The sequence below is a fragment of the Lathamus discolor genome, chromosome 1 (assembly GCF_037157495.1).
Source record: "Lathamus discolor isolate bLatDis1 chromosome 1, bLatDis1.hap1, whole genome shotgun sequence".
Taxonomy (NCBI): Eukaryota; Metazoa; Chordata; class Aves; order Psittaciformes; family Psittacidae; genus Lathamus; species Lathamus discolor.
Genome location: NC_088884.1, coordinates 98,334,980 through 98,362,683, shown reverse-complemented (window position 1 = coordinate 98,362,683; position 27,704 = coordinate 98,334,980). Strand labels below are relative to the sequence as shown.

The 27,704-nt window shown below is 43.5% G+C and overlaps 2 protein-coding genes across 4 annotated transcripts; one reads left to right on the top strand and one right to left on the bottom strand.

The window, feature by feature from the left end:
- Window positions 1-1,559: 1,559 nt before the first annotated feature.
- Window positions 1,560-27,704, bottom strand: RAB33B (RAB33B, member RAS oncogene family). Of its 3 annotated transcripts, none has more exons than XR_010614356.1 (3): window positions 27,301-27,704; window positions 20,682-21,429; window positions 1,560-4,283 (listed from the first exon to the last, which is right to left on the bottom strand). XR_010614356.1 is itself a non-coding variant. In XM_065687455.1 (2 exons), exons 1-2 carry the CDS (start codon window positions 27,547-27,549, stop codon window positions 20,986-20,988), a joined length of 693 nt encoding a protein of 230 aa, XP_065543527.1. In that variant the 5' UTR covers window positions 27,550-27,704; the 3' UTR covers window positions 18,562-20,985. The 3 variants fall into 3 exon arrangements, 1 of the variants encoding a protein (XP_065543527.1); XR_010614357.1 differs by lacking the exon at window positions 1,560-4,283 and adding an exon at window positions 17,891-18,318; XM_065687455.1 differs by lacking the exon at window positions 1,560-4,283 and having other exon boundaries at window positions 18,562-21,429.
- LOC136018334 (uncharacterized) lies at window positions 2,849-7,839 on the top strand. The gene is made up of 7 exons (XM_065687472.1): window positions 2,849-3,215; window positions 3,313-3,412; window positions 4,448-4,507; window positions 5,180-5,311; window positions 6,173-6,319; window positions 7,136-7,196; window positions 7,377-7,839. Exons 1-7 carry the CDS (start codon window positions 3,139-3,141, stop codon window positions 7,478-7,480), a joined length of 681 nt encoding a protein of 226 aa, XP_065543544.1. The 5' UTR covers window positions 2,849-3,138; the 3' UTR covers window positions 7,481-7,839.

Sequence of the window (27,704 nt, the reverse complement as noted above, 5' to 3'; positions counted from 1 at the left end):
ATTGCCACTTCTCTGTTTCATCCCAACTGGCTGCCCTTGTCCTTCAGTCAATAGCGGTGCTCACCACTTTGGTTGCACCTGGAACTGTACAGAGTCACTTCTGTCCCAGAGCCCTCTGTGATTTCTGTCCTTTCACTGAATTTGATAGTGTTTCTGGAAAATGCTGCCATTGCAATGAGGTAACAAGCTGTACAGAGCCGGTTATCTGCTGCTTTGGTTTCCTCAGGTACATCAGAGTTGCTGGAGCTGTGGGTGCCTGAGGAATCCACCTCCAAGCAATTGGGTTAAAACCCAATTGCTTTGAAAACAATGTCGCTGAAGTGTCTCCTTATATGCTGGGGTGCTGCATTAGACACCTCTTCCTCACTCACACATTGCTGTCATATGCTGAGAGGAACTGGAAACATGAGAACTATATTTTTGGACAAAGCATTTATAAGCAGTCTTATAAGGGATTTTTTTTTTTATTATAAAAAAGGTGCAAGATTGAGTGCATGTTTACTTGCCCCAGATCAAAGGTTTTGAACACTAAGGTCATTGTCTGTTGAATGGACCCTCCTCTTGACCCTCTTCTGTCTTCAGGCAGTTGAAGCTCCTGCCCTCTTTCTCTACCAGTTTTACTGTACCTATTTTGGTTTTCCCCAGGAGAAATATATATATATACAAAAATCCTCTAAGCAATTAAATGTTCAAGCCATAAAATCACGAGTGTGGGAAGACCCTCTTCACAAGTTTTAACATATTTGTATGTAAAATGATGTTTGTATGAAATATTTTCATGGTAGAATGAATATTTAAAAGAAAAAGGTTCCAATAAGATCTAAACCAAATTTAAAAGAATGTCTTTTTGTAAGATGCAAGTGTAATTGATTACCAATAAGTAGATACTTGTTTTTAAAGGGGAGATGCAACAAATGATCTTTACAAATGGTCGTTTCTGCTATTTGGGAAAGTATTTATGCGGCATTACACATGGCTATCATAAATAACTGCAATAGCAAGGCCAGTCGCATCTTCAGGGCATACCTCTCAGCTTGTCCCCTTTGTGATATTATATGAACAGACCCATCCCTCCTTTCTGCAGATTTCCTCCTAGAAAACTTTTCCTACTGTAACTGTATTGAATTTAACTCTTGAGCTAAGATCCAGACTAAAATTGTGTATTACTTAACAGTTTCTGCTGGGCCTTCTGCTGTTTTAATATTCTTCAGCCCATAATTACTGGGTGTCTCTGTTCTGAAGAACTAAGTGCTAAAGAATAATCTTGGGGTGAGCTTACACGTGTGTTAACAGTTAACCCCGGAGTATTTAACTTGTATACAGTACTTGATAGGTGTTTTATGACATTTGTACTCGAACTATGAGCCTTACTGAACATCTGTAGGTTTATTCATGACTTTTCAAAAATGGATAACTCTAAGAAAGATGTTTACATGAATGATGATTGCCCTTTCTTTGATGTTATGAATGAGGTTTTTATAGTGTGTTTGGGTGTATGTGCAAGGAAGTAAGAAAAATGTTTCTGGGGAAAAACAGACTTGACAAACATTTGTAATAAGTGAATTTTAAAGATTGCTTTAATTGCGCTATGAAGGCAATGCAGATATTAAAATATTCAACAGAATCATCGTCTCTCCTTCTTGTTTGGGTGTCATGGTTTTGGGCATCCTCTGATCTCTCCCCCTTCCTTGTGTGGCTGCTTTGTGACATCTGCTGGTGTGCGGGAGCGGGATTTGGTGCAGGGTTAACACACTTCTAGACCGCATTCTATTACTAGTGGTTGAGCAGCAGAACACTCCTGCAGTACTGCCTTTGGGGGTCTCTGGCACCTCTGCTGCTCTTGCTATTATTCACTTCTCTCTACTCAGTGCACAGAACATGGGCTTCAGTTGTGTTGTGGTATGGAAGAACATCCTGCCTGTGAATGCCAAAGTGTCTTTAACACTGGTATTTTAAAGCAGGTGACAGTGCACCGGTATATGTTTCTCTTGCTGTTGCTGCCTGAGGCAGTAGGAAGGCATGGCAGCAACCAGCAGAACCTTGCAGGCAGGTAACCTACGGCTTTGTCTCCTGATTTGCAGTATACATCCTGCGGGGTGAGGGGTGGAAAAAGGGACAGTGGTTTTGTGTCTGCCCTGCCCTCCTTTGTGATCTCTGCAACTGCTGTGGTGACTTGGCCTCTTGCGCTGATGTGCTGGGTGTAAGTGCACGGAGGCTATGCCTTCTCTTTCCAAAGGTGGAAGAGGAACTTGTTCGGCCTTGGCATTGCCCATTGAGCCTTCAAGCTGAAAGGATGAGGGTTTGCTGTGTGGAAGCTGACCCAATGGTCTGGCTCCCCCCTGCCTAGCTGTGTTCCACTCGTAGACAGGTGGTGCAGTCCTTTGCTCACGCCACGGCGAGGCTGTGGGTTTATTTACAGAAACAGTAGCTAACCTAGGAATTGATTTCTTAAAACGGTGTGGAGGGCAGGCATGTTTTAGGGCAGCGCTTGCTAGCGCTGGAGTTGACTGGAGGCGCTTGGGTGGGTTCCTGTGCCGAGGAGCCCTTGGCTGCTCAGGTAATCACGCAAGTCATTAGCGGTACTACATACAGAGGGTTTCCCCAACCTTAAGCATCGTGCGCGCCTGCCGTGTGAAGAGGAATTTAAGGCTGGAGCAAAAGGGGAGAAAGTCCTGTATGGAAAAGGGACACATCCCCTGCGGTGCCGGCGCCGTCTGAACGCGAGCGGGGGCAGCCGCTGCCGTGCGCTGGGCCGGCGGGAGCTCCGGCCGTGGCTCCCGCAGCCTTTCGGTCCCTTTTGGCCGCGATCGGAGCTCCGCTCCCCGGAGGCGGAGCCTCCGCAGGTGAGGAACCGGCGCCGGAGGCTGGGCGCGGCTGGTGCGGCGCTTCCTGGGTCCGGCCGCTCTCGTCGCTGCCCCCGCGGCTGCAGCTGCCCCCGGGAGGCGTTCGGTGACCGGCAGCGGCGACGAGGAGGGTCGGGTCCCGTCCCGTCCCGTCCCGGGTGCTGGCGGCATCGCCTCCCTGCCGAGGGATCAGCGGCTCCCAGCGAGGGACGGACGGAGCTTGTCTTCTGCAGGGGGCGAAGCCCGGGGCAGCCCCGACGGAAGAAGGTTGGCGGTGGGCGGGGCTGGAGTGAGGATGGCGCATCTCCATCCAGCGGCCTCAGCGGTGGTGTCCCGGGCAGGGGTTTCTCGAAGACCTCTCCCCAGCAGGAGGTGACCTCTGTACCCCGGTGACTGCGCTGTCCTGCCGGGCACAGGCCCCGGTGCTCCCCGGGTGCTGATGCTCCTCTCCCTTCTTTGTCCTGCCTAGGACGAGCTCGTCTCGGCTTTGCTGGAGGGCCACGGCGCAGCTTTCCAGTCTCCACGTGTGGAGGTTTATGTGTGCATCAAGGCGGCATGGATCGCTACCGGTACTTCATCTTTAACCAGAGGAGCATGGTCGTGCTTGGGCTGTTCCAGATAGCCTTCAGCACAGTGTGCATCGTCAGCGGGCTCATAGATGGGGTTTTCAGCACTGAGTCTCAGCTGAGCATAAGCAGAGCTCCAGTCTGGGCTGGGATGGTAAAGTAGCACTTTATTTTCTATGCTTTGTTTTGTCTTGGTTTTTTTCCTCTGCTGCTACCTACAGGTACTTGGCTTGGGGGTGGGAGGGAGCCCAGGACTTCCTGCCACCTCTTCCCTGATTTCCTGCTTTGTACGCAGGTAATTAAAGTTTCCATATTGTGGTATAGGCAGGAGGGTGCAAACAAGCTTTCCTCTGAAGGAGCTAATAAAATAAACCATGTAATAATACATATTTCTACTGGATAGCGTAGAAAATGGGGCATCGTGGCAATTGATAGGGATTTGTGCAGAAACATGAGACCACAGAGAAGCCACTGAAGATGAGGAGGGGACTGCTTCATCCTCACATCGTGTAGAAGAACATCTGAGTGGCAAGCTGTGTCCACAGCACAGTGCCGCTAATTCTCTGTACCACAAGTAGTGGCGGTGGGCATTCTCACTCCCAGCACCCTGATGCCACCCTATTGAGACACACCACCAGAGAGCTGCACCAAAGCTCTTCCATCCACAGGCTGCCCATCTCCTTTCAGTAATACCTTTCTTCCATCTACAAGATGCATAAGGACTTGGGAAAGCAGTGTGCACTTTTAGCACTTCTATCAGACTTAATCAGTTCTGTGATGTGGCTAGAGCTATAATACGAGGGGGAAGGTTGCGGCTGTGGGGGTAGCAAGTGGTCAAGATGCATTTCACCCAGTGTCCTGCTCCCAGGAGATGCTGCAAAGGAAAACAGAAGAAAACAGCATTTCTCTTTCATTTCTGACCTCACAGTTACTGTGATCCAAGCCTGGAAAACAAGGGCTTTTCTTCTGCTCTGTCATAGTTTATCTTTGGAATCTGATACTTGCCTCCCAGTTACCAGCTCATTTTGTGCTCTGCAGGTGATGGGAGTCCCAGGCCTCCTGGCTTTGTTTTCTTCTCAGAGGAAGAACCCAGTTCTGGTAAGATGAGGTGGTGGTGGTGGTGGTGTGTGTATGGGGCAGGGGCAAACTGCCAGGGCAATAAAACCAGTTTTGGTAGGGAATGAGCTGTCTGGTCTTTCTGCAGGATTGAGAGCTTATTTCCTTGAGTTAGCTCTATAAAAGCTGCTACATTCCTAAGCAAAAGGAGGATGAAGCGTTGCCTTGTTTTCTGCTGCAGCAGAGAAATGCTGGCTCTAACAAGCAAAGATCTGTAAACCCACTTGGTTTTGAATGCATTTCTTTTGGTGTTTCTTCCTGTTATTAAGAATTATGTACACTAAAACAGGAAACAAGTTAATTGGGTTGCATTTCCTAGGCAGGTCTCTCCAGCCATGTAAATTTCAAGGGGGAATATTGTCTACAAGTAAGAGATCTCTAAGAAGAAAGTCTTTGGGTCCAGCTAGCTCCTGTGGTTAAGATTTGCGACTCAATTGTAGCTCAGAAATCCAGTATCATGGAAACCTTTACAGTGCTGTGTTTGGCTTCCAAGTGGCTGTTGCTGCTGAGAACTTCTCCGTGTTTACAGGAGGTCAAAGACCAGTACTTACAATGCTTGTCAGAACATCTGGTCTATATTACCTGTGTGGATTGGTCAGAGGATAGTTTTAATTCCTGCTCCCCTTCTTTTTCTCCTTTAATTTCTCTGTGTAGGTGAATGTGCTGATAGTTTCTTCCATAACCTCTTGTGTTGCCATCCTCATCATAATAGTTTATAGCTCACTCACACTGAGCTATGAGGAAGAGGAGGAGCTGAGTTCTGCCCCAGTCCATGTTATCCATACTGTAAGTACTGATACCATGCTTATTACAGGAGAACATGACTGTCTTAACCTGCAAACATTGCTAGGCATGACTTGGAAACAGAACCAGACTTCCTGGGTGCCTAAATCAGAGTCTGAAGAGGTGCCTGCAGCAGGGCCCTTGTTTAAAAATAATTGGGGTAAGTCTGCAGTTAAGTATTGAGTTGGGTACTGAAAACCACAAAGCCTGTGCAGGCTAGGCAGATATTTTACATCTAGCTCCTGCTGTTCACTGCTGCAGCAGCATGGCTTGTGTCAGTGGCTGTGTGAACTAATGCGCAGCTCGCCTGGATGCCTGTGATAAAGTTACAGCAGTTACAGGTCAGATGGTTAAACGTGGGTATTATTTCAAGTGTATCCTCCACTGTAAAGCTGAAAAGAAGGAATGAGTTAGGCTTTTGGTACCTCAGACCTGGTACAAGTGATGGCTCCCTGTGGGATGAAGACATTGCAGGTAGATAAAGCTGTTCATTAGTTTATTGCAGGGCAAATCGAAGTGTCAGTCTGCTAAGGTGCAGTATAGCAAGAAGACATTTCTCAGTGTGAAGAGGAACAACCATTCCTTGGGTTTCTACTCATTGTTAAAACTGTTTCCAAGCCTGATGTTCTTACATGGTGTCTTACATTTAATCCAAAACCTTATTTTACTGCTTGCTCTTTTACTATTTGAGGTTCACACTTGGCATGTTCTTCAGAGCACAGGAAGAGAAGCCTTAAATAACACTGACCCTGAATCAGTCTCCTATAGCACAATTGCAGCATTCTTGCAGTCATTAGAATGCTTTTTTCAGTGGAGAGCTTCACTTCTTGAGTATGGCTTTAATGTTTCTGGTTTTGCTTGCAGAAGTTCATACTGAATAAAGTAGTCAAAGGTGCTAATGTAGCCATGCTAGCTGCTTCTGTCTGCAGTGCTTTTGTTGTGCTGGTGATGGCTTATCTGGGATGCCGGAGCCTTCCACGCTGCTCGTGCTACGACAGTGTAACTGGGATGGTGAGTGAGGAGTCCAGGGCATCCATTCACTGGTACTGACTGCGGGTAGGAGGGGAAGAAACTGGGGAGATGTGTTTTGCTTCTATAAACCTAGCCTCAGCTCTGCCTTGGTCATCCAGGGCTACTTCTAAGAAATAAAGTGCGTGTTAGAAGGGTTTTGTACTTTCTGTATTTTTCTTTCTACTACCTCCCTCTTATTTACATCCTTGTGTAAGACCTACCGTAAGTTATCTCCATTTTCCAAACCAGTAGTGCTGAAAGCTACTGTGGTGCCATTTCCTATGAATTCCTGCTCTCCTCAAAGAGAGCTCCTTTTCTCTCACTCTTAAACCAACAATTGTTCCTGGTACAGCATTTCAGAGAGTTACTGGTACTTATATACAGAGATGCTTTATCCCTCAAACTACAAATTCAGTAAGAAAAATATCCCCTGTACCGTGTGTGAAGTGTAGGGGAGACAACACACCATATTTTATTGCTAAATTATGAGGACTTTGCCTCAAGTGATGGGGCACATACCATGTATCTCTGCTAGGTGAGCTCAGTACATACCAGCTACTTCTCTGCTAGAGTAATTCTGATGCTGTATTAAACATGTACATCCAACCAGCTCATTTGGTAAGGAATTAATGGGTAGAGGTTACAAGGCAGCTGCTCTCAACTCAAGATACCAAGCATGTAATGTGAAGCCACTTTAAACTTTAAAACTAAAACTTGTTAGGAGAGGTGGACTACACAGGCTTTTAAAATGACTTCAGGTATGTCTCTTGAACAAACTCGCAGATGAAGGTTTTGATGGCATTGTTTCTTTCCTAGGAATGGTTGCAACCTAGTGAGGACCGTAGTCAGACTGTGGAAATGATTTGCGCTGCACAAAGTGAGTAGCTCCCTCCATGTATTTACTCACCAGGGATGCTGAAGGAACATCCTGAGTAAGCTTTACATCCCAGGCCAAAATCCTGATAACCAAAATACGCTGAGCCAGAAGGAACTCAGGATTTTGTGCAAATGTCTACCCCAGGTCTAATAATGGTTTCCTCTTTCCTGCCCCACACAGGCCCTCAGGGCAGAATTTTTAACTTCCCAGATCAGTTTCCAGCCCAGGACTTAGATGCAGAGGAAGATGCGTCCAAACCTCCACCATATATCAGAATGGCTTGAAAGAGTGGCTGAGCATTTTAAAGCTACCAGTCTAAGTGTGGCAAGAGAGATGCAAGGAGTTCTTCGTTGTTAAAGATGGTTATGCACTTTTCCTTGGCCTTTCGAAAAACACACAGAGAAAGAGAACTATTGAATGCCCAATGTGCAGCAAAGATCATAGTGCAAATGGGAAGATCTGCAGATGGTTTTGGACATTCAGACTCTGTATAGTTAAAATACCTCATTGCCTCTGGAAAGCACATCTATTCCTCCAGCTTTTGTACTTCAATCATGTTTTATTCCACTAGAATTCATCATGCAGTTTGTCTAGCAGGGCTAGCCTGAGGCATTCAAATATTAAATACAATTTTTAAAAGAAACTGGTTGTGGATTATGTCTCCCCTCCAACTGCTGTTGCAGTTTCTTCCTCTTACCAAATGAATTATTTGGATGATGTGGTAGTGTATGAAGAATAATGAAGGACCCACTTCGTTACTGAGCTTTGGAGTGCTATTCCTTTTATTCTTGGCAGGGATGTGGGCAGCTGAAGTTTATGATACAAAGCCTTGCCAATACCATTCAGGTAGCTCCATCAAAATGAGGATTCTGTGGGTTGTACATGTGTCAGTGAAGTGTAATGCTAGAGTGTGGTAGGAACTAGAGTTGCAATAGCTCCTCCTATAGAGTAACTTAGATACTCTGAATTCAGCTCAGGTTTTTCCACTTCAACTTTGCAGAAGGCAAGTTTTTAAAACTCTTCATTTTGGGTCATACGCCACTGAAATTGCAGATCTAGAGCAAGGTCCTCTGCTGGAGGTTCTCTAGGGGACTTCTTGGTCTTCCAGCCCAAGGAACTGCAGCTTCCAGCCAGCTTTCGTTATCTCCTGAGGTGCATAGAATTTCCATATGTACTTTATGATTCACTTTCAGGTAGGCTTAGAGGTGTCTACCGAGTGATTATGTTGCCTGCAGGCCTTGAGCATGAAGTGGTAGATTACTTATCTCATGATGTAGATTAACGCAGCACGTACATTCAAACAGGGCTTAGAAAGTTCCTGACTTGAGAAAGTGCTATGAGTAGTAGGGTAAGTCATGCCCACCATGAAGCATGTAAGCCCAGGAATGTTCTCAGAGAAGATTTATTATCGAGAGAAGAGGGAACTAATACAGTTGGTGTCACTACGGATGTCCATTTGAAGGTATGACTGCCTGAATGACTGTATTAAAATAATTACTATAATGAAGTAATTCAACCACTGTAATTCACAAAGTGAAGCTGTGCCTGTATTCTGTGCGTATAGTACCTGTCAGCAAGCACTGAAGCACCAAGCTTGACTCCTTTCCACATCCTGAGATGCTTCTGGCATCACTCCAAGCAGTCTGTGATGAAATGTTGAGGTTTTTCTCCTTGATTAACATAAACTGCTGTTCTTGTCCATGAAATAAAGTAAGACTCCCCAAGAGGTTATTGTGATTCCTCATCACTAGAAGCAGTGGGAGTTTCATTCTCTTTTAGTCTAAAACAGAGTTTGCCTTTGAAAGAAGAAACTTGCTAGAAGTAGTTTGTTGCTAAAATGCACTGCTCAGCCACAGCATTGTTTCTGGGCGGAAGTTATGGTCCCATCCAGAAATACTATTCTGTAACTAGTCTTTACAGTATGAGATGATGTGATAGATACTGGGTATAATTCAACAGTGCTCAACTGCTGGTTGAACAGAGCAATGGGCTTTTGTTGCAGGCACACAGAGAATATGTCACTAGTCCTTGCTTGAATGCAGCACTGTTTCTGTTCAGTTCAGAAGGGTAACTCCTGAGCTGAGGGTAAGACACCCACAGCTGTCCTGTGGGGCTGACACAACCACAGCTGACCCAAGAGCTGGCACAGCTGTGAGACATGAGCCGGGTACCCACACTGTTCTGCCCTGGGCAGCTTGGAAAGCATTTGATTGATGGCATTTTGATCATGGCATCACAGAATCATAGAATCATAGAATAGTTTGGGTTGGAAAGTACCTTAAGATCATTCAGTTCCAACCCCCCTGCCATGGGCAGGGACACCTTCCACTAGACCAGGTTGCTCCAAGTCCCATCCGACCTGGCCTTGAACACTGCCAGGGATGGGGCAGCCACAGCTTCTCTGCAACCTGTGCCAGGGCCTCACCGCCCTCACGATGAAGGACTTCTTCCTAAGATCTAGTCTAAATCTCCCCTCTGTCAGTTTAAATCCATGCCGCCTTGTCTTGTCACTACATGTCCTTGTAAACAGCCTCTCTTCAGCTTTCTTGTTGGCCCCTTTAGGCACTGAATACTGCTCTAAGGTCTTCCCTGAGCCTTCTCTTCTCCAGCCTGTAACAATAGTGTTAGACAGACCTTTGGCAGTGAAACAACCTTAAGAGCAGACAGTGAAGTATGAGTGGGTAAAAGAGAAGTATGCTCTATGCTACTTCTAAATAAAAATGTATGGAATTGATTTTTTTGTATTATTTGTTGTCGTAGTTTAAACCAATCCACACAGGTCGTCCACTCACCCCACCCCCCCCGACCCTCCCCACTCCCGGAGGGATGGGGAGGAAAATCAGGAGAATGCAACTCCCACGGGTTGAGATAAGAACAGCCCAGTAACTAAGGTATAACACAAATCACTGCTGCTACCGCCAATGATAATATTGATAAGGGAAAATAACAAGAGAATACGATACCACCGCCGAACGAGTTCGACCCCCCGAAGAGCGAGAGCCTCCCCCTTCCGGGTAACTTCCAGTTCCCCCTCCGGGCATGACGTGCTATGGTATGGAATACCTCCTTGGCTAGCTTGAGTCAGGTGTCCTGTCCCCGCTTCCTCCCGGCCTCCCTCGTCCCCAGCAGAGCATAAGACTCACAGAGTCCTTGGCCAGAATAAACACCACTTAGCAACAGCCAAAAACAATCGGTATTATCAGCTCTCTGCCCAGGCTGGAAGTCAAAACACAGAGCTTGCACCAGTTACTAAGAAGGAGCAAAACGGCTCCTGGTAAACCCAGGACATTTGTATTGCCTTTTACAGCCCTTTCAGTGGTGCAATCGCAGCATCGCTATCACAATACCAGCACCTAAGATCACTCACACACACGATTTCGACAGTTCTTTCTACAAGAGGGGAAATTGCTAAGAAAAAAACAGCTGCAACAGGGAAATTGGTGGAAACTTGAATACCAGTCTAATGCCACTCCCTCTAATTGGTTAGCATTGCAGAAAACGTATTCCTGATTGCCGCTTCCAGAGCTATATTTAGCAGCCTATTCCGCATGCTAGTTATGGTGCCTTCCCAGAGCCTGCCCGCATCTCCCAGGGGATTTCATGGTTTGTGTCAGCTTTTGCTGATGGAAGTCAGACGGAGTTTTATTTACTGTGCAAACACACATCCGTAATGCCTCCAGCAGAAATGGCCTCGTTACTTGTTCCCCAGAGACTTTTCCTCATTGGCAAGATCCCAGGAACCAAGCCAACTTCCCCATTACTTCCCAGCACTGCAAGATTTCCCCTTTGGGGTGGGCAAAGGCCCGCGGCTGCTGCAGGGAGGTATGGTTACACATGACAGGGTGGCAGTCTGGGTCCAGAGGTGGGTGTCACAGTAGGTACACCTCAGCACAGCACCTGCAGAATAAAGCAAGGCAGCCTGGGGCAAGGAAATAGAAATTCCGAGTTCCACCTGAGCCCAGGGCTGCTTCTGCACTGTAACAACCTTCTCACGTGGCCGCTGCACCTTAGTTACAGGCGCCTCATGTTTTGCTGCTAAGAAATGGAAGTATCTTGGCACTTTGAAGAGGAATGATAGATGCAAACACGTCTTAGATCTCCCTGAGGCCAAACCTTCATTGGGTGTATCAGAAACGGCTGATCTAACTGGTGCAGCCTGCAGGCACCTCTCTTCTGACGTGGGTTATGGACCTCGGTTATGTGATCCTGCACAGCAGAATTACAAGGACACCAAGCGCTTTGTGCTCACCTTGTGTTAGCATTATTTGTATTGTCAAGACAAGGCACCTACGTCCAAAAATGTTTGGTATTTTTTATCTTGAGTCAGCTTAGCCAAATGTCACTTTATTTCCTGACATGCAGAACAAGGCACACAGAATCCCCGGGCTATAAAAGCGAAGGCTGGCAGCCTCTCCATCAGCAATGGCCAGCATTAATCACAGGGTATAATCAGAAGGTTAATCAGGGAAGCTGGTTCCATGAGTTAATGTTCAACTAAGGGCAAAGTATTTGCTGGCCGTTTCCCCCTAGAAGGTACTGGGGAGGTGGGGAAGAGGAGGGCTCTTCATCATGGTGATGGTCAAAGAACCCTTTTGGGTATGTTTTTGACAACTAGCTTGTTCAGGATTGGGGTTTTTTCTAAATTCACTTCCAGTCTTGCAATCCAACACTGATACAGCAGTCTCTGACAGGAACATTTTGCTTTTCATCCATGTTGAGTAATAGTATGAATGGTTTCAAACTCATGTGGTGTGCACTGGACACTTTGCTACCAACATGTGGGTTTAGCTTCGCTGCCCCTCACCCCTAAGGCACTTTGCAAGCTCCCAGTATATATGGTTGGCACAGTTCCTCCCCTGTGCTGCTGAGCTGGTGCTCAGGGTCAGGGCGGTGGAAAGCAGTCAGCTTTGTTGGGCACAAATATTTTTCCCCTTTGCTGGCAAAAGGCAGTGAGAAGCCAGGGGATGAAACAATCAATCACAGCTCTGCATGATCTGGAGCCCTGCCTCTTCCAGTGTACTTACTTACTTAAATTTTTAAGTCAAACTTCACTACAGGTGAATGAACTGGCCTGAAATATTCTGTGTGGGGAATGACTCCAGGTCTTGCTCATTAAAGAAAATATATAGAGCCATTTACTATGCAAGGGTACTAGTTCATAGCAGGAGAATTATCTGGCTTGATAAATCAAGAGTTTCTCCCCAGAGTCTTTGCTTGGTCTCAGTGGCTCTAATACAGCAGTTTCTTGTGTCAGCTTCCATGGCTGGCTGCTTCCTTTTCACCCAGCAACCTGCCATAGACAGAAATGCACTGCTAGCTGCTAGGTGAAAGCAGCCTACAAAAGAGAGACTTGAAAGAGCTGGGAAAGGATGGGCGTAGGAGTAATCAATCAAAATACAGCTATGTTCTGAAAACAGAAAGCGGTACTTGCCTGCCACTGAAAGGAGGAAGGTTTTCTTTTTCTTTACAGGCAGCAGAAAACCCGCCTAATATAACCAGGGCACGGCATGCACTTTTTGAATCAGTCTGCTTGATTTCTTGATCCTTATGGGTCCTTTCCAACTTGAGATATGATTCCATGATTCTCTAGCACTAACAGTGTGTAAGTAAGTATGGGGAAACAGCCTTTGATTTAACTCTAACTTGAGGGGGGAAAGTCCATCAAAGCAAACAGCTTTTCCCGGCAGCTTTTCTGTAAAGATAGCAACTGCTTTGTCCTGCACCTCTGCAGGTCAATCTAACTGAAGCACACTATAAACCCACGTAGTTTCACTTGCGCGTTCTGAGCTGTTGCAGTACTGCCTTTTTTTTAGTTCCAGAAATATGTGCACTCTCTTTAACTGACATGACATTTATATGTCGTCTTAATTAAAACAGAATACTTTGGTTTATATTTCATTTTCTGACTTCTGTGCACTACAGAAGTGCAGTCATCACATTTTTAAATCATTATCAGTTGCTGTATATATACTGTTTATACTTAAACAATACATGCAAATAATGTTAAGCCCTTGCCCCTCACCCAATAACCACAAGATGGATTTAGAATTATGGCTGGTGTTCCTCTTTGCCATAACCATCTCTTATTGTAGTCACTTCTTTGTCTTGTTCTGCTTTCTGCAGGCAGCCGAGCAATCCTGGTAGACCCAAGTCTGCTCCATCAAACAGTCCTTCACCCATAAAGCAAAAGAGCTGCTGCTTTAAAGCAGGTGCTAGCACTGGACTGCATCACTGCTGTACCAAAAAGCTGTAATTCTGCATAAACCCCCTACCCCTGGCAATGTGTTGCATTACAATGCCAAAGTATGCACACTTATGATGCCCCAAATATAAATGCACATTTATGCATATACGTATTTCCTTCTCATACTTTATATATATAACAGATATGTTATATGTATTTATATATCACCTATCACTATGCATAAAAATGAAATATACCTATTTCGTGAAAGCTGAAACTTTTGAAATGAATTATTTCTCTTCAGATGTGGTTTGAGAAAAGCACAACTATGGCAAGCCTTAGAAACCAATCACAAGGGCTGCCAACATTGTGCTTTTTAACAGCAGCATCACAGTGACTCAGATATTAGCTCGGTATTGAAGTTAGTACTTCATGGTAGTGATGAGGATGAATAATCACATTCAGGAACTTGAAAACCCCCTCTGATTAGCAAATGTTTTTTTTAATCTGCAGCTGAATCTTTAGTTGCTGAAGCCAGGAACCCTACATTGCCTCTGATTTATGTGTGGGTTAAAAATATGAAGTCAATGGAAAAGCTGTTGCATGTATTTTAGGGTCAGATTAGTCTTCTCCTAATTGTGTGCCCTTCCTGGACTAAGCAAAGCACTGGGGGCTGGAGTACTACAAAGGACAAGAACAGCAGCACCTCAATACCTCACAGGGGTGGGTGTGAGGGGTGTGGAGGTGACTAGGCTTTTACACAAGAGCAACCAAGAACGTCAACCTGTACCTCCACCTTTCTTCAATGGCCCTAGCGCCAAGGCTGCCTGCCCGCAGCTCTGCCCCGAGGGGCATGGGCAGTTGAAGCAGGGCTGATAGGTGTCCCCTGGGTGGACAGTGGCTGGAGAGCATGGCCAGCCAGGCTACACCGGCCAAAAGCCCCCTAGGAAAAAACCCTAAATGTTTAGGAACAAGTCTAAGTGTGTGGACAGCATATAATACACATTCCCCTATTCTACCACCAACTATTTGAAGTCACTCACCCGTTTAGTCACATGCTACCAGAAATTCTGTTCCATAGACATGTACAGGGTTTTCTTTAACCCTTCAGAAAATCCTAGCAGTACCACCAACCCTAGGCGAGGCCTTCCAGTTTAACTCTGGTGCATAAAACACAAGTTCATTTGAACTTAAGCCCTGACAGGTTCATTTCGTAGCACTAAGCTTTGGCTGATATTTTTTCCCTTCAATGAAGGCTGAAGATGAGGGTTTAAAACACATTCAGCAGCCTGCACATTGCCAACATCCCGATGTTAGCCTGCTGCTACACAGGGACTTGGGAGAAATAAGGGAGCTGAAGGAAAGCCCATCCAGCTCCAGGGGTCTGCACTCCAAGTGACAACCAAGACTCAGACAGGGAGAGAAAAACAGTCCGCACAGCACGTGAGCAGTGTGATGTTTTTGAAAGTAAATAACTAAAAATATTCACTGAGAGGGAGTTTACCACATTGCCTCATAACAGAGCCTTTTTTCTGCCTGTGACCTTTTAAAAGAGGCAATGCACACAGTCAGAAATAAAAAAGCCCAACCAACAAAAGGAAGTCCTGAGCTAAGATCATGGTCTTATGACTCTTACTTTTCATACGCTTACATTCACACCAGCTGTCTCCTGCCTTTTATTTAATACCTCTGTTTGTGTATGTGCATACACGTGTGTATGAAGAAGACAGGCTGTAATCACACCGGCTCTCTGGGCTCCACATTATTGTGATTTTGTGTGTTTATGGCTGTATCTATGCTACACTTCTGTTTTTCAGGGGTTTCGCAGCATCTGAAACACAGAGTCTGTTTAAAAAGGAACTTACAAGCTGTTAGAAAGACAAGAAAGACAATGCTTATCCTTTTATTTGACATTCTGTATACCTCCTACTGAAAAATATTAGTATTGGTAGAAAAAAAAACCCACTCCCAAACCAAGATCTGACAACCCAATGTACTGCTTTTACTCTCAAAGAGGCAGGGCTGCTGCAGTGCTATAGAGTTGTTTTAAACCAGGACCTGATATGAATTGACTGTACAGAAAGATGGATTATGATGGGCAGATAAGAGGAAAAGCCCCTTGAGCTCTTCAGTGTTGTCAAATATAGTTGATTTTCCTTGATTCTCCAGGAGCAAGTAACTACTTGAAGATTCTGGTGGGGTTTTCGCTTATACATTTTGAAACAACAACAGCAACATCGTCTGTTTTCAAATTCCGTTTCTTAACAGAAACCCAAACTGTGAGATCCAAGTGCACCCTACAGGTTTCAAAATAAGATGCAAGCAGACAGGACCTCTCAACTTTTCTAAGATGGACCATTTATTTCAAAGCCAATGTTATAATAACTAATTCTGGGGAAGAGAGAGCAGGCTACTTCTTTTTGAATGGTTGATACTGGTCTGCTTGGTTGCTTTCTGAGCTGAGGGCAGGTGAAGCAGCCATCCCTGCTGTAGCTAGAGGCACAGAACAGCCTTTTCCACTGAGGTGAGCACAGCTCGAGCCTGGACCACTTCTGCTGGTACTAAGAGAAAGTCAAACAGTGTCTGTACTAATCAGCCTGCTTACCCTGAGACTTTGACATTTTCACTCTTAGTTGCAACGACAAGCCGTATTTCTGGTCAGTGATCACCACCGTACCTCTGTCCACAGGCTTTGGTCATATTACACTCATTCTGGGTTGTTTTTCCGGGGTGAGAAGAGCAGGACAGGACAAGGATTATGAGTTTCTGAAATGATCATTGGTGTTGCTGGGAAATCTGCTTTTCATTCATTTTGAATGATTACCTAAGTATTCTACCATTCAAGATTCATGTTAACTGGTGGTGATTCAGCAAAGGCTGGTAATAGAGCAGGATTATGCACCCTGGTGGGTGTCCCCGGATAGCTTGCAGCTTTTACATGCCTTCCTTTGGGCTCTGGCAATATCTTCCTGAACTACAAGGAGCTGCCTTCAGCAAGTGTTTCAATAGGTGTCAGCCTCTGCGACACTGGTTTTGCAGCTGGGAGGCTGTACAGAGCCCAGTGAGCTCCAGGACGTCACTGGGAACCAGCAGCAATTCTTTCCCTCTCAATGTCGCTTCACAGCCCCCACTGATGCTGCCATTCATCCACATGAATGAGAAGCCTCCTTCAGGCATCCGGTGCCAAGAGATGAGTTAAAAAAAACCAAACCCTCAAACTCAGAACAGTGGTTTTTTTGTGAGTCCTAGAATAATGGCCATTTCTCATGTTATCTACAACTTTAAAGATTACAAGTAGGTTTTGTGTTGATTTGCATGGAAAACTAGGCTGCCATTGTAGAAGTAACATTACTATTACTGTAAAATGATATGTGGCCCTACTTTTTATCTGGAAATCAAGGTGGTCCTGTGAAAGCAGGACTCTGGAGAGAAAAAGAAAAGACTATTAGGACTATATATTCAGGTGAGAGGGGACAAGGAATAAGATTTCAAATGTATGTATAAAAGCAGCAAGTTGGCAGATGCTCAGTCAGGAAAAATGATAGTGCAAGGTTACAATTTAAAGATGATAACTGTGTGTCAAACAGGATGACTCGGGTAACAAGAGTCTATAACCAGTTGTAAAAGAGAGGAGATGCCCTCCCAGCACATCATCAAATATTACAGGAGACAGGCACAAACCCAGCAACTGTTGGTCTAGGAGTGAGCATTACACCGATCAGTTCTGTCATTACACAAAACTGCAGTGTTTGAAGGAAAACAGTTGTGATGTTTTTTGCTGTTCAGTTTTGTTGATTCTGGGTGGGAAAGCCCCCATGCGTCACAGGTGAAGGTGATGAAGGTCAGAGAGAGAGGAGGCGGAGAAGGCAGGGCTGCCTCTAACCTCCTTCTTGTATGAACTCTTGACTTTATTCCCTTCCATGAGAGTCAGAGCTTAACCGAGTTTTAGATCATTAAGCCGTATTTTAGAGATGAAATAAGGTGAAAGATACTACTTTCACCAGGGGGCCTTATCTATTTTCACTACACCCAGAAATCTGTCTTTTAAAATTACTGGTTTATAAATGGAGCAATTTCATCTTCCAAATTCTTTACTAGCTATGTATGTTAGACCATATTGGATCGGCAATTTTTGCTTTCAGATCACAGTATACGCCAAAAAAAACCCATGCATTTTGATGGTGCTTAACTATAGCATCACGAGGAAGACATGAGACATAACCCCCCAAAAAAACCCCAAGGAAACCCTAATGTGCAGCAAGTATTTGCATGAATACTAGGACGCATATGAAGTCTGTATGTTTGCCTCTTGCCTTCCCAAGCTGCATACTGCTTCCTTCCTAAGCAGTCTGGTGAAACAGCTAGTGTCAGCCTAGCACAAGGGCTCACAACTTCATTGCACTGTTGCTAGTCTACTGAGCCTGCTTCTGGTTACTCCCAGAGCGCAAACGCACATTCAATAGGCAAACTCTTTTAGTTGTTCAACAGAATTAACAGCCTGTGTGAGCAGTGATGACTGCAATCTCGTTTCAAGAGGCAAGACATCTCTACAACATGTTTTACTTTTTTTTTTTTTTTAATACAACATTGAGGAACAAGAACAGGAGAATAAATAGCACAGTAATAAAACAGTATAAACACAAACTATTTGAGAGCTCCTTTGCGGGGAAAGGGCTATGACATTTACCAAAAAGCCAGCTTAACTGGAACTGAAGCCTTGCTCTATATGTGCATGTGTACATGGATGGAAATCAGCAAGACTTTTGAGATAACAAAGAAGTCCCACCCATATGTGAAATTAAGAGCTCTTACTTCTGAACATGAGGTGATACTAAGAGAACAGTAATGGAGAAAACTCCTTTAGGGTCTTTACATACCTCCAACAGTCAGTAATTCCTAGTTTTATAACTGTTGTATCACTTCCCATTTTGCTGGGACCTGAAATAAAACCCAAGCATGCCTCTGAATTATCAGGTAAGTGCTTCGGATGCTTCAAAACAACTCAGAGCCATGGCAAGAAAGCACTGACAGTAGTCCAAGTATTATGACAGTCTTCTACACAACTGTCACCCACACAAACAGAAATTAGAAACTCTTTTTCCTCCCTTACAGTATTTTATTGGATTTTACCATAAGAAATTATATCACCATTCCTAGGATAAAGAGAACAAGTGACAACAGTTTGTGGCAAAGCCAGTTTATTAGGTTTCTGGGATTATGTCTTGCCCTCCCCCTCAACACATAGAAAATGACCCAACTTTACAATTTGGTAAAGTGAAAATACATAGACAAAGTATTCAGTACTTTTGACATCAATGTTGTGGGCAGCACGTTACCACTGAAAGCCAGGAAGCATACTGAATCCTGCATTACTGACCACATTACCCTTATGGCAGAACCATTAAAACATGCTTTGTGCTGAAGACAAAATTACATATTTAAACACTGCTTCCACACAAGTCTAATGACATGAGGGCCCTTATTTACAGGTTGTGAATAACTCAAAGCTTAACAGATTTGCAGATGTTTGATATCAAATTTAACATTGCAGCTACATAATTTTCTTACCTCAGCCCCCAACCTGACTGGCTTTGGAATTCTTCATTCTGTCATTTTTAATTAAAAAAAAAAAAAAAAAAAACCAACAAAAAAGTTTGCTGACATACTATACAAACAGTTAAGATGGATCCTTCTGAGAAAAAGGATTAAGGACATGAGTGAAAAACAAATTGTCCAAGAGGACTGTAAACCATATTTATTTACAACAGTATACACATGAATTTAAGATTAATCCTTTTCTTAAAAAATCATTAAGGACACTAGTGTTAAAAAGCTGATTGTTTCTGAAAGGACTGTAAACCAAATTCTAGTCATGTAAGGTTCAGAGTGAATACAAAAATTCCCTTTTACAAATGCGTCCTAAACAAAATTACTGTAATGGTTGTAGCAGCTTTATATTTTAATCATACGAGACCAAGCTGAATGCTTTAAATCTAGAAAAAAGTCAATGAATTTTTCCTCCTTCAGTATATCTTGCAATAGAATTACGTATTATTAACTATAATAGTTTAAATAGTATTAGTTATCTTGTTTCAGTGACTTGCTTCTAATGTAATCACAAGGGTGGCAGCTTCTTAACTGGCCCTTCCACTTAGTTTCCCATCAGCATTGTACACAAAAATCTTCATTTTTATTTCAATTCCTTCAAAAACTAAGCCAGAAAACATTGTCTGGCATGGCACAGGAATGAAGTCATAGACTGCATTCTATGGCTTACATTTCACCTTACATAATTATGTGCAACCTAGCACCATTTTTATTACGAAACTTGACCTTCTGAATATAAACCAGCTACAGTTATGAGAACACAGAAGAAGGTGGTTCTAGGAGTAACTTCCCTCATCTGACCCAACACATTACCAACTCACAACAGTAATGCCACAGATGTCCCGCATTCAGCCATGACATTACACAAACAGGTTTTAGCTCAAAAATCTGTAACAGATAATGTATTGGGCAGGTTTTCTCCATATTTCAAGATCTAATTTATTTTGCATTCAGAAGTATTTTAAGAAAGTCCCATATTCCTAACATTCTGTCCTAAACATTTCCATCCCTAAAATATGTTATCAATCAGATTGGTTGTAAAAACCTTTTTCAAGGTATCTGAGAAGCATTCATCATCATCAAACCCCTCTGAAATCCCTATCCTTGAAAACCAGCATGCTTTTGCCAACTTCAGTCAATCTTTTACTAAGTGTTTTTACTTACCCTGGGACTCAACTCAAATACAGCATCTTTAGAAATAAATCCTTACTGAAGTTTTAGTAAGGTCAGAGAAGTTATAGTCCCAAGTTTACCCTAAATCCTGTGCTACAGTACTTTCCATAAGAAGGAATGCATAGTTTAGTTTTACATGCTAATCATGAAAAAAGAAAAAAAAAATAGAAGGAAGTTTTAAGTATATAGAGGTAGGGACAAGTTTGTCAATTCTCTTATCACTGCATGAGGAACACAGACAAAGTTTACAGCGGAATGACAGGCCAAAAGCTAGCAGTTTGCTCCTACACTGACAGCCCAAACTTCACCTGACAGTCCTTGGGTTTATTTTTAAAACAAAAGGTACTTGCTTAGCAATTTGCTAGCAGTCACCGAATATTCCTCCATATGCCAAAAACCTCCCCCTCTCTGACCCAAAAATCAAGCTGTCTGGCTGTCACAAAACACTTTTCTCCTACAATATTCAAATGCAAGTAGCAACCAAAAGTATTAGTAAACTGGCTTACTATTTATAACCTTACCACAAGTGATGAAAACAATCTCAGGCAGCAAGAGCTCAAGTAGAATTGCTTTGTCAAAACTTCACTTGCAAGTTTACTTTCCCGTATATCTATAGTGAAACTTCAGTAATTCTGAAAGTACAATTACAAAGTGCAAAAACATGAGATGGGCACATCTACACCAGGAAATTAAAAAAAAAAAACACCCCACATTAAAGTGCCAAAGAGATTTGCTGTAATTGCTACCAAAACCTAGAACTTTGCCAAGATCATAATTTTGAAGCATTTGCAAACTAGACAAGGTGACAGCTAACAGCTGTACAATTTAACACCAGCACGTCATAGCAGGTTTTGGTTCAGGCTTTATATGTATTTCATCACGATCTGGGGGTTGACTAAGCATTAATGGCTTGTGGCTTTTAAGCTTGTGAGCCAGTGTCATAAATATGGCCTCCACATGGTCATTGTCATTGGGGTTTTTGGCAGAGGTTTCAAATAACGGCATACTGTGAGTATCGGCAAACTTCTGGGCCAAGTCCGTAGGTACCTGAATAGCACTTCTCAGGTCACATTTGTTCCCAACAAGAATCCGTGGTATATCGTTGGCAAGAAGGTGTTGTTTGCATTCTTCTATCCATGATGGCAGACTGTGAAAACTGGCAATGTTTGTCATATCATACACAAACACAACAGCATGTACATTCCTGTAATAGTGCTGCACCATGCTCTTTCTGAAGCGCTCCTGGCCTGCTGTATCCCACAGCTGGATCTGAAAAGGGAAAGGCAATGAGAGAAAAATGACATTTTATTACTCATGTTGGAAAATAATACAAATCACCTGTAGCTAGGGGAGTCACATAATCACAGAAATCCACTCTTCAGAATTAATCATACTGAGAAGTTTGTGCCAAAGAAAACTGTTGCTTTTACACAATTTCAGAAACTTCTGCTTTCAGAGCTGTTCACAGTTGAAGCCAAGAAGAAATGATGATGAAATTTGATCCCAAATAGGAATTTATTAATTAAAGTTTACTGGAGCAGTTTGTAAGATTTATACAAAAGCAAATCCTGAAGTCTTCGCAATAGCACTTTTATTTGAGAAAAAGAACAGGTGTTTCACAGCACAACTCTCAGATGATGTTATTTTTTTAATTGCGAACATAACGTCATCTTCCCCAAAGTTTTGCTTTTAGCATGAAGTTAGCTGCCTATTGTGGTACTATACAAAAGCAGGAAGAAATCAAACCATGCATGAATGACAGCAGTACCAACAGAACAAAGCAATTTATCTCTGCAGTGTATCCACTAGAATCATACCCTCCTGTTACGAATCTCTAACTTAATGCTTAGTACAGTAAACCACAGTACATACAGTGCTTTGTACTATCAAAGAATTCATAAAAGGTGGGGGGAAGCATAAGCCTCCTGTTATCTTAACATGCTACTATTGTTTTCAAGTTCACACCATTCTATCAGAAATAGACTTAACATATTTGTCTGAAACCTAGTCAAGTGTAATGGACAGAAAAACAGTCAGAAGAACTAAAATGCTTTCAAATTTCTTAGGTCCAGATTAAAAAAAAAACAAGCCTTGAAACACAAGCAGATGTAAGTAATGGGTAATAAAAATTTTAAATGCATCACTCATCCTAGTATAATGGAAGCTGAGAGTCCAAAGATGCACAGAGTACGCTCCAGAACTGTGCACTAATTGGACACAGTGGTGTTTTAACAACCTTGCTGTCTAGGAGACATGGGACTGCAATATACAGGAGTCAGACCAGTTCACCTGCATGGCAAGATTAACAGTACACCATAAGAAATAAACTAGTGTGGAGCTCTATCATGCACACCTTAGTGATGGTGTTAACCCCGAGACACCATTTAATTTCTTGGGTCAAAGCCGAGTCCTTGCTTCCTGTCTGTCCTGTGCAGCTGATCCCTGATTGCTGAGGAAGTTGATCAGCACTTCATCTTTCAAACTTTTGAGCAGAGAATGTCAGAAAGAAATGTTTTCTCCCTGGGAATGAGAGTTTTTCTTGAGACTCAGAATTCAAGGAGTATTAAACGTTCTGTAAACACTGAGGGTAAAATTAAAATTCAATCTACTCTCATGAAAGGTACAGCTGGTATCTCCCCTAGATGAAATTGTTCTCCCATTACCACAGTTCTGTATTCCTTTGATCCAAATGTTTCAGTAAAACTTTGAAAGTGTCTTGAAAGTTGCCTCGCTCAACAGTTTTAACAGTGATGTTGATATTAGAAACAAGGAAAACAAGTGCCAGGGAAAAATCTGCTGATGGCAAGAAGATGCATCACTGATAAAGAGGAAGATTACAGTATCCCATCAATTTTTTGAAAGCTGGAACAACAGAAATAAGTTGAAACTGAATAGAAGCTGATGCAAAGTCTTCATAACAGTGACTAACAATAAGGACTTTTCCTATAAGTGCAGGATTGATTCATCAGTTTGGAAATTATTAAAATGGATAATGATCCAGATACATGAGTCAATCACGGGACATTATGAATCACTAGTGTGATAGAGTGAAGGCAAAAGAGTAAGTGATGTTTCAAGATGGTGTGACTTTTTCTGCAGTATTATGTTCAATCCTGGTTACCCACCCTAGAGAAAAACTCAGGCTGAAGCAGGTGGAAGTGACAGTTACTGGTTTCATCAGAGAACTGAGAATTTACATGAGAACATCAGAATAGTTTGGCTTCTGTTGTCTAGTTCAGTTACCTGCAGCTTCTGATCCACAGACTTACACAGATCCATGTGTTGCTTCTAAAAGGATCATTAACGTTATTGAGAAAAGCTCGGCAAGTCGCCCCAGCCTCTGATCACAGAAAGTGGTAGTCAGCTGCAATCCTTCTCATTTTAGAGCAAATACCTACCTGCTTTTTGCCAATTAAATTTGAAACACAATTGACTGCATCTCCACGGTCTCTTAAGGGAGCCTAGACAATCAGATGAAACATAGGCACCTAAGTTTAGGTAATATTCATTCACCCACCCAGATGAAAGATACTTCTATGCACTTATAAAACATTAAAGTCAGGGGACTCATAAAATTTTAGTTAATTTGGAATTTGACTAGGGAATAAAGCAGCAATAATCCTCATGTTCAGACAACATAATGTTAAGGAATCATTTAAATAATCTTGGAAAATGCTATATCAAATTAATTTAAAAAGGGAGCTCATTTTCACAGGCAGCTGTGAGCTTGCACTTCTCTCCCTACCTGACAGAGCAGAAATCAGTCATCTTTCAGTCAAGCACAGATCTGCAAGTGTATTGCCAGCCTTAAGTAGAGAAGGGGAAAATAAATTAAAGGTTTACCTCTCTTCCAAGTTAAACTTAAGTTACAGTTGCTCCTAAATTTTATTTACATGCAGCTTTCAAGCTTGAAGGGCATTATCTGAAATACAAAATGTTAATATTCTTGACACACAATCATTTCCACTGAGAGGCAAACCCTTCCCCAACACTGACAATTTCACACTTTATAAGGTTTCTTTTCTCCTCTTACCAGGTAGACTTGAGAAGACCATTCAATTTCTGGGGGGCTCCCTCCCCAAATATTTGCTCTACTGAAAAATAGCACTGAAAAGGTCTACATTAATAGATGTGCATTGATGAATTAAGATTACTGTTTCATTAGTTCAATACCATCCATTTTCAAGGGAGCTCATTTTACTCTTTAAAATGTGCGATTTGAAAATGTGGTTTAACAGCATAATTCTGTTAATAAAACTGTGGACAGACTCACTTTGTCACACTCCCTCAGAAAGACAAATGGTACTTAAATATATAGACTCAGCTAGCACCTCCCACCTTCTGACACCTTTTTATGGGTCCAGAAAGGCTGTTTTATAAACAAGGACTCCCTTAGCAGACATAGTTTCTAACGTGCTGGTAAAAACGTAACTGGCCTTTAATAAAATATAAATGGTAAACTATGTCTCCTTTTACAAGATGTGTGTGTGGGGGTGCAACTTGAAGAGCTCAAAGGCATAGGACATGATGTTTGGACTTCCCTCTTTGAAATTCATCTGCATCCTTTGCTCTGTTAATGTAGGTCAGTAAAGAGTGACATCATTGTTTTCTTTGATTTTTCAATGCTGAGATCAATTTAGGAAGAGGAAAATTTAGAGTGAAAAAAAATTGTTGAGAAGTTTAATTTATTCAGCACATTCAGGCATCAGTGTTTCATCTGAAGCTGTTAGCCTACTGTACAAGGTACAGAGGAATACACTCATCCCTGTGTCTTGGATTTCTACACAATTCCTGTGTGGGAGACCCCCAGCAAGAACTGTGCTTGTGTTCCTGCTAGTGACACAGCATTTTCCAGCTGCAAAGGAAATGCTCAGTACTGTAGCAGCACAAGAATGACCATCCAGCTGGCTGGGGAAGGGAGAAGAGAGAAAGAGAAGACACCACTTTATAATCTCCTTCAGTGCAAGAGGCAAAATTCCCTTCAGGGCACAGCAAGAACAGGCAGTAATTTGGGTCATCTGAGCTTCTCTCTCTCTTGGTTCAACAGGCATTGCTGGAGCTCACAGCTACAACCAAGAAAGGTGAAGATGCACGAGAGGTGGCAACCCCCCCAACCCAGAACTGGTGCATACTTGACCACATACAGCATCCCCTAAGAGCTGGAGGCATGGCCATAACAATAAAGTTTATTCCTTTTCAAGCTGAAACAGAACTTCCTGCAAAAACAATGTGTGTCAAAAGAGCCTCCTTCAGCTTTCTGCTTCCCTCAACCAGAACTGGTATATTCATCAGGTAATATTTTCAAGAACACAGCAAAACAACCTACCGCAACATATGTAACAAAGTGGCACAATAACCTTCGTGAAGCATCTCAGAACTGTGGATTAAGCTATATTCTTCTTCACTTCCCTCCAACAAAGGTCAAGCATAATCTAGAGGTAGTGAAAATGCCAGTCAATAAAATGGTGCTGGCAAGAAGACAGTGCTGACAAGAAGACATTCCTCAGGAGGTTCTCTCCTCCATCATGGACAGCAACGGATTAGGGCGTACAGAATCTCAGCCATCAGCCAAAGAAGTGCTTTTCAGTGTCTTATAAAGAAAAGATTAACAAAGACTCTTACTCATTTTTTGGTTTTAGTTAAAAAGAAGGATACGAGCTAAAAAAAGAAAGCACAAAAGAAAGGAAGGCAAATGGACTTACACGCCCCCTGCAATTTATTAATTTATAAGTAAGCAAGGAAAAATCACAGCCTCCAGCTATATGACTGCAAACTGTAATTACAAAACCTGATGACGATAGTCATAAATACATTCAATAAAAATACAATTCCAAGACTATTGCCACTCCCTTTTTCTACGTTATTAAACTTTGCTCATAGAAACACACTGTAAAACCGAAGTAGAAGGGGATTCTGTTCAAAATCATGTTAGTCCTAGTAAGCAAACTGCATTTGTAAGCAGCTAGCAGTCTAATTTGCAAATGTCTGCAAGGATCACCACTGACATTTATGTATCTACCGGGCTTTTACAGTGCAAAGAAGGCAAAATACCATTTCTTCCTCCTATCTAATTTTTCACTAAATTTTATTTTTTAAGACTAAGCTTTAGCTAAACCTATAATCAGAGTGAAAACCAAGAGTCAGATGTGAGCTAGGTATCCAACCTGTCATGGTCCAGTTCTGTACCACACTTGCCTAAACATGCAGCAATACTAACAGAATCCTTAAATAAATACATACATACATAAATAAATAAATAAAAAATTGTAACACCTTGCTACCATTGATCACAGAATGGTTTGGGTTGGAAGGGACCTTAAAGATCATCCAGTTCCAAGCCTCCTGCCACCGGCAGGGCCACCTTCTACCAGACCAGCAGCAGTTCACTCCTAAACAACGATCAGTTTGTTTCTTAACGGGACATTTGTAAAACAAAATGCTTATTATGGTGGTATCTGCATAGCTTTGTGGACCTGTAAGCCAAGTAGGTGTGATCCTTGATAAACAGAGAAGCACAACTTCTTGGGAGGCAAAAAGCTGCTGATAGTAGCCACAGCCAATGCTAAGTTACTAGATATGCAATCAATGTGAAGTCCATTTTAAGGTAAAATTATCGATTAACACCTGCTAAAAGCTGCACAAAGGTTTGGCCTATGGCAGGAATTTTTACAAACCTATGTATTAATAATATTTCCAATAGGAGCAAGGCAAAATAGTTTTAAACAAAGTTTCAGAGCTGATACAGGCGAAGCTATTCAACAGAACAACACTCAACTTTTGGGATATGGCAGTATGTCAGGAGAGCCTACGAGCCCTCCCGTGCAACAGCACCACACCGGCGAGCAGCATGGTGGCTATGGCAGCTGGCATACCCAGTTCTCAAGTCAGCGGCAGCCTCACCGGCCCTAGCATGTCAGCACACGCATTCTGGTCTCCCTGCTGCTGCCTACAGCGACGCTGGAGCCCTGCACCGGGCCGGGGCTGCTCTCTCCTGCAAGCACCTTGCGCCGGAGCACGGCCTGAAGCGGCCGGAGGTCAGCACCAGGCCGCACCGGCGGCCAGCACCACCACCGGCGGCCTCGCAGGGGGCCGGAGAGGGCCTGCGAGTCCCCGCCTCGCCCCGTCCCGCCGCGGCGGTACCTTGATGCGCTCGCCGTCGATGGTGACAGCCCTCTCGCGGAAGTCCACGCCGATGGTGGCCTCGGTGCGCTGCGGGAAGCGGCCCGCGCAGAAGCGGTAGGTGAGGCACGTCTTGCCCACGTTGGAGTCCCCGATGACGATGATCTTGAAGATGCGAGAGCGCGCGGGGGGCAGCCCGCCGGGGAGCGCGCCGCTGCCCGTCAGGCTCAGCTCCAGCGAGGACTCCAGGTCGGCCGCCGCGGCCATCATCGCTCTGCGGGGCCCGGTCGGACCGGACCGGACCGGACGGCACCGCCTCGCCTCGGGGAAGGGGACAGGGACGCGGCCGCCCCTCCCGCGCGCCGCGCCGGCCGTTAACCGCCGCCCCAGAGAGAAGCAACCGGCAGCGCCACGCCGCGATACGT

Bases quoted from the DNA above. Each gene is read 5' to 3' on its own strand.
- RAB33B (XM_065687455.1), bottom strand. From the start codon at position 27,549: ATGATGGCCGCGGCGGCCGACCTGGAGTCCTCGCTGGAGCTGAGCCTG. The intron at 21,430-27,300 runs GTACCGCCGCGG...TTCCCTTTTCAG, and splicing joins TCGACGGCGAGCGCATCAAG to ATCCAGCTGTGGGATACAGC.
- LOC136018334 (XM_065687472.1), top strand. From the start codon at position 3,139: ATGGCGCATCTCCATCCAGCGGCCTCAGCGGTGGTGTCCCGGGCAGGG. The intron at 6,320-7,135 runs GTGAGTGAGGAG...TTTCTTTCCTAG, and splicing joins ACGACAGTGTAACTGGGATG to GAATGGTTGCAACCTAGTGA. The intron at 7,197-7,376 runs GTGAGTAGCTCC...TGCCCCACACAG, and splicing joins AATGATTTGCGCTGCACAAA to GCCCTCAGGGCAGAATTTTT.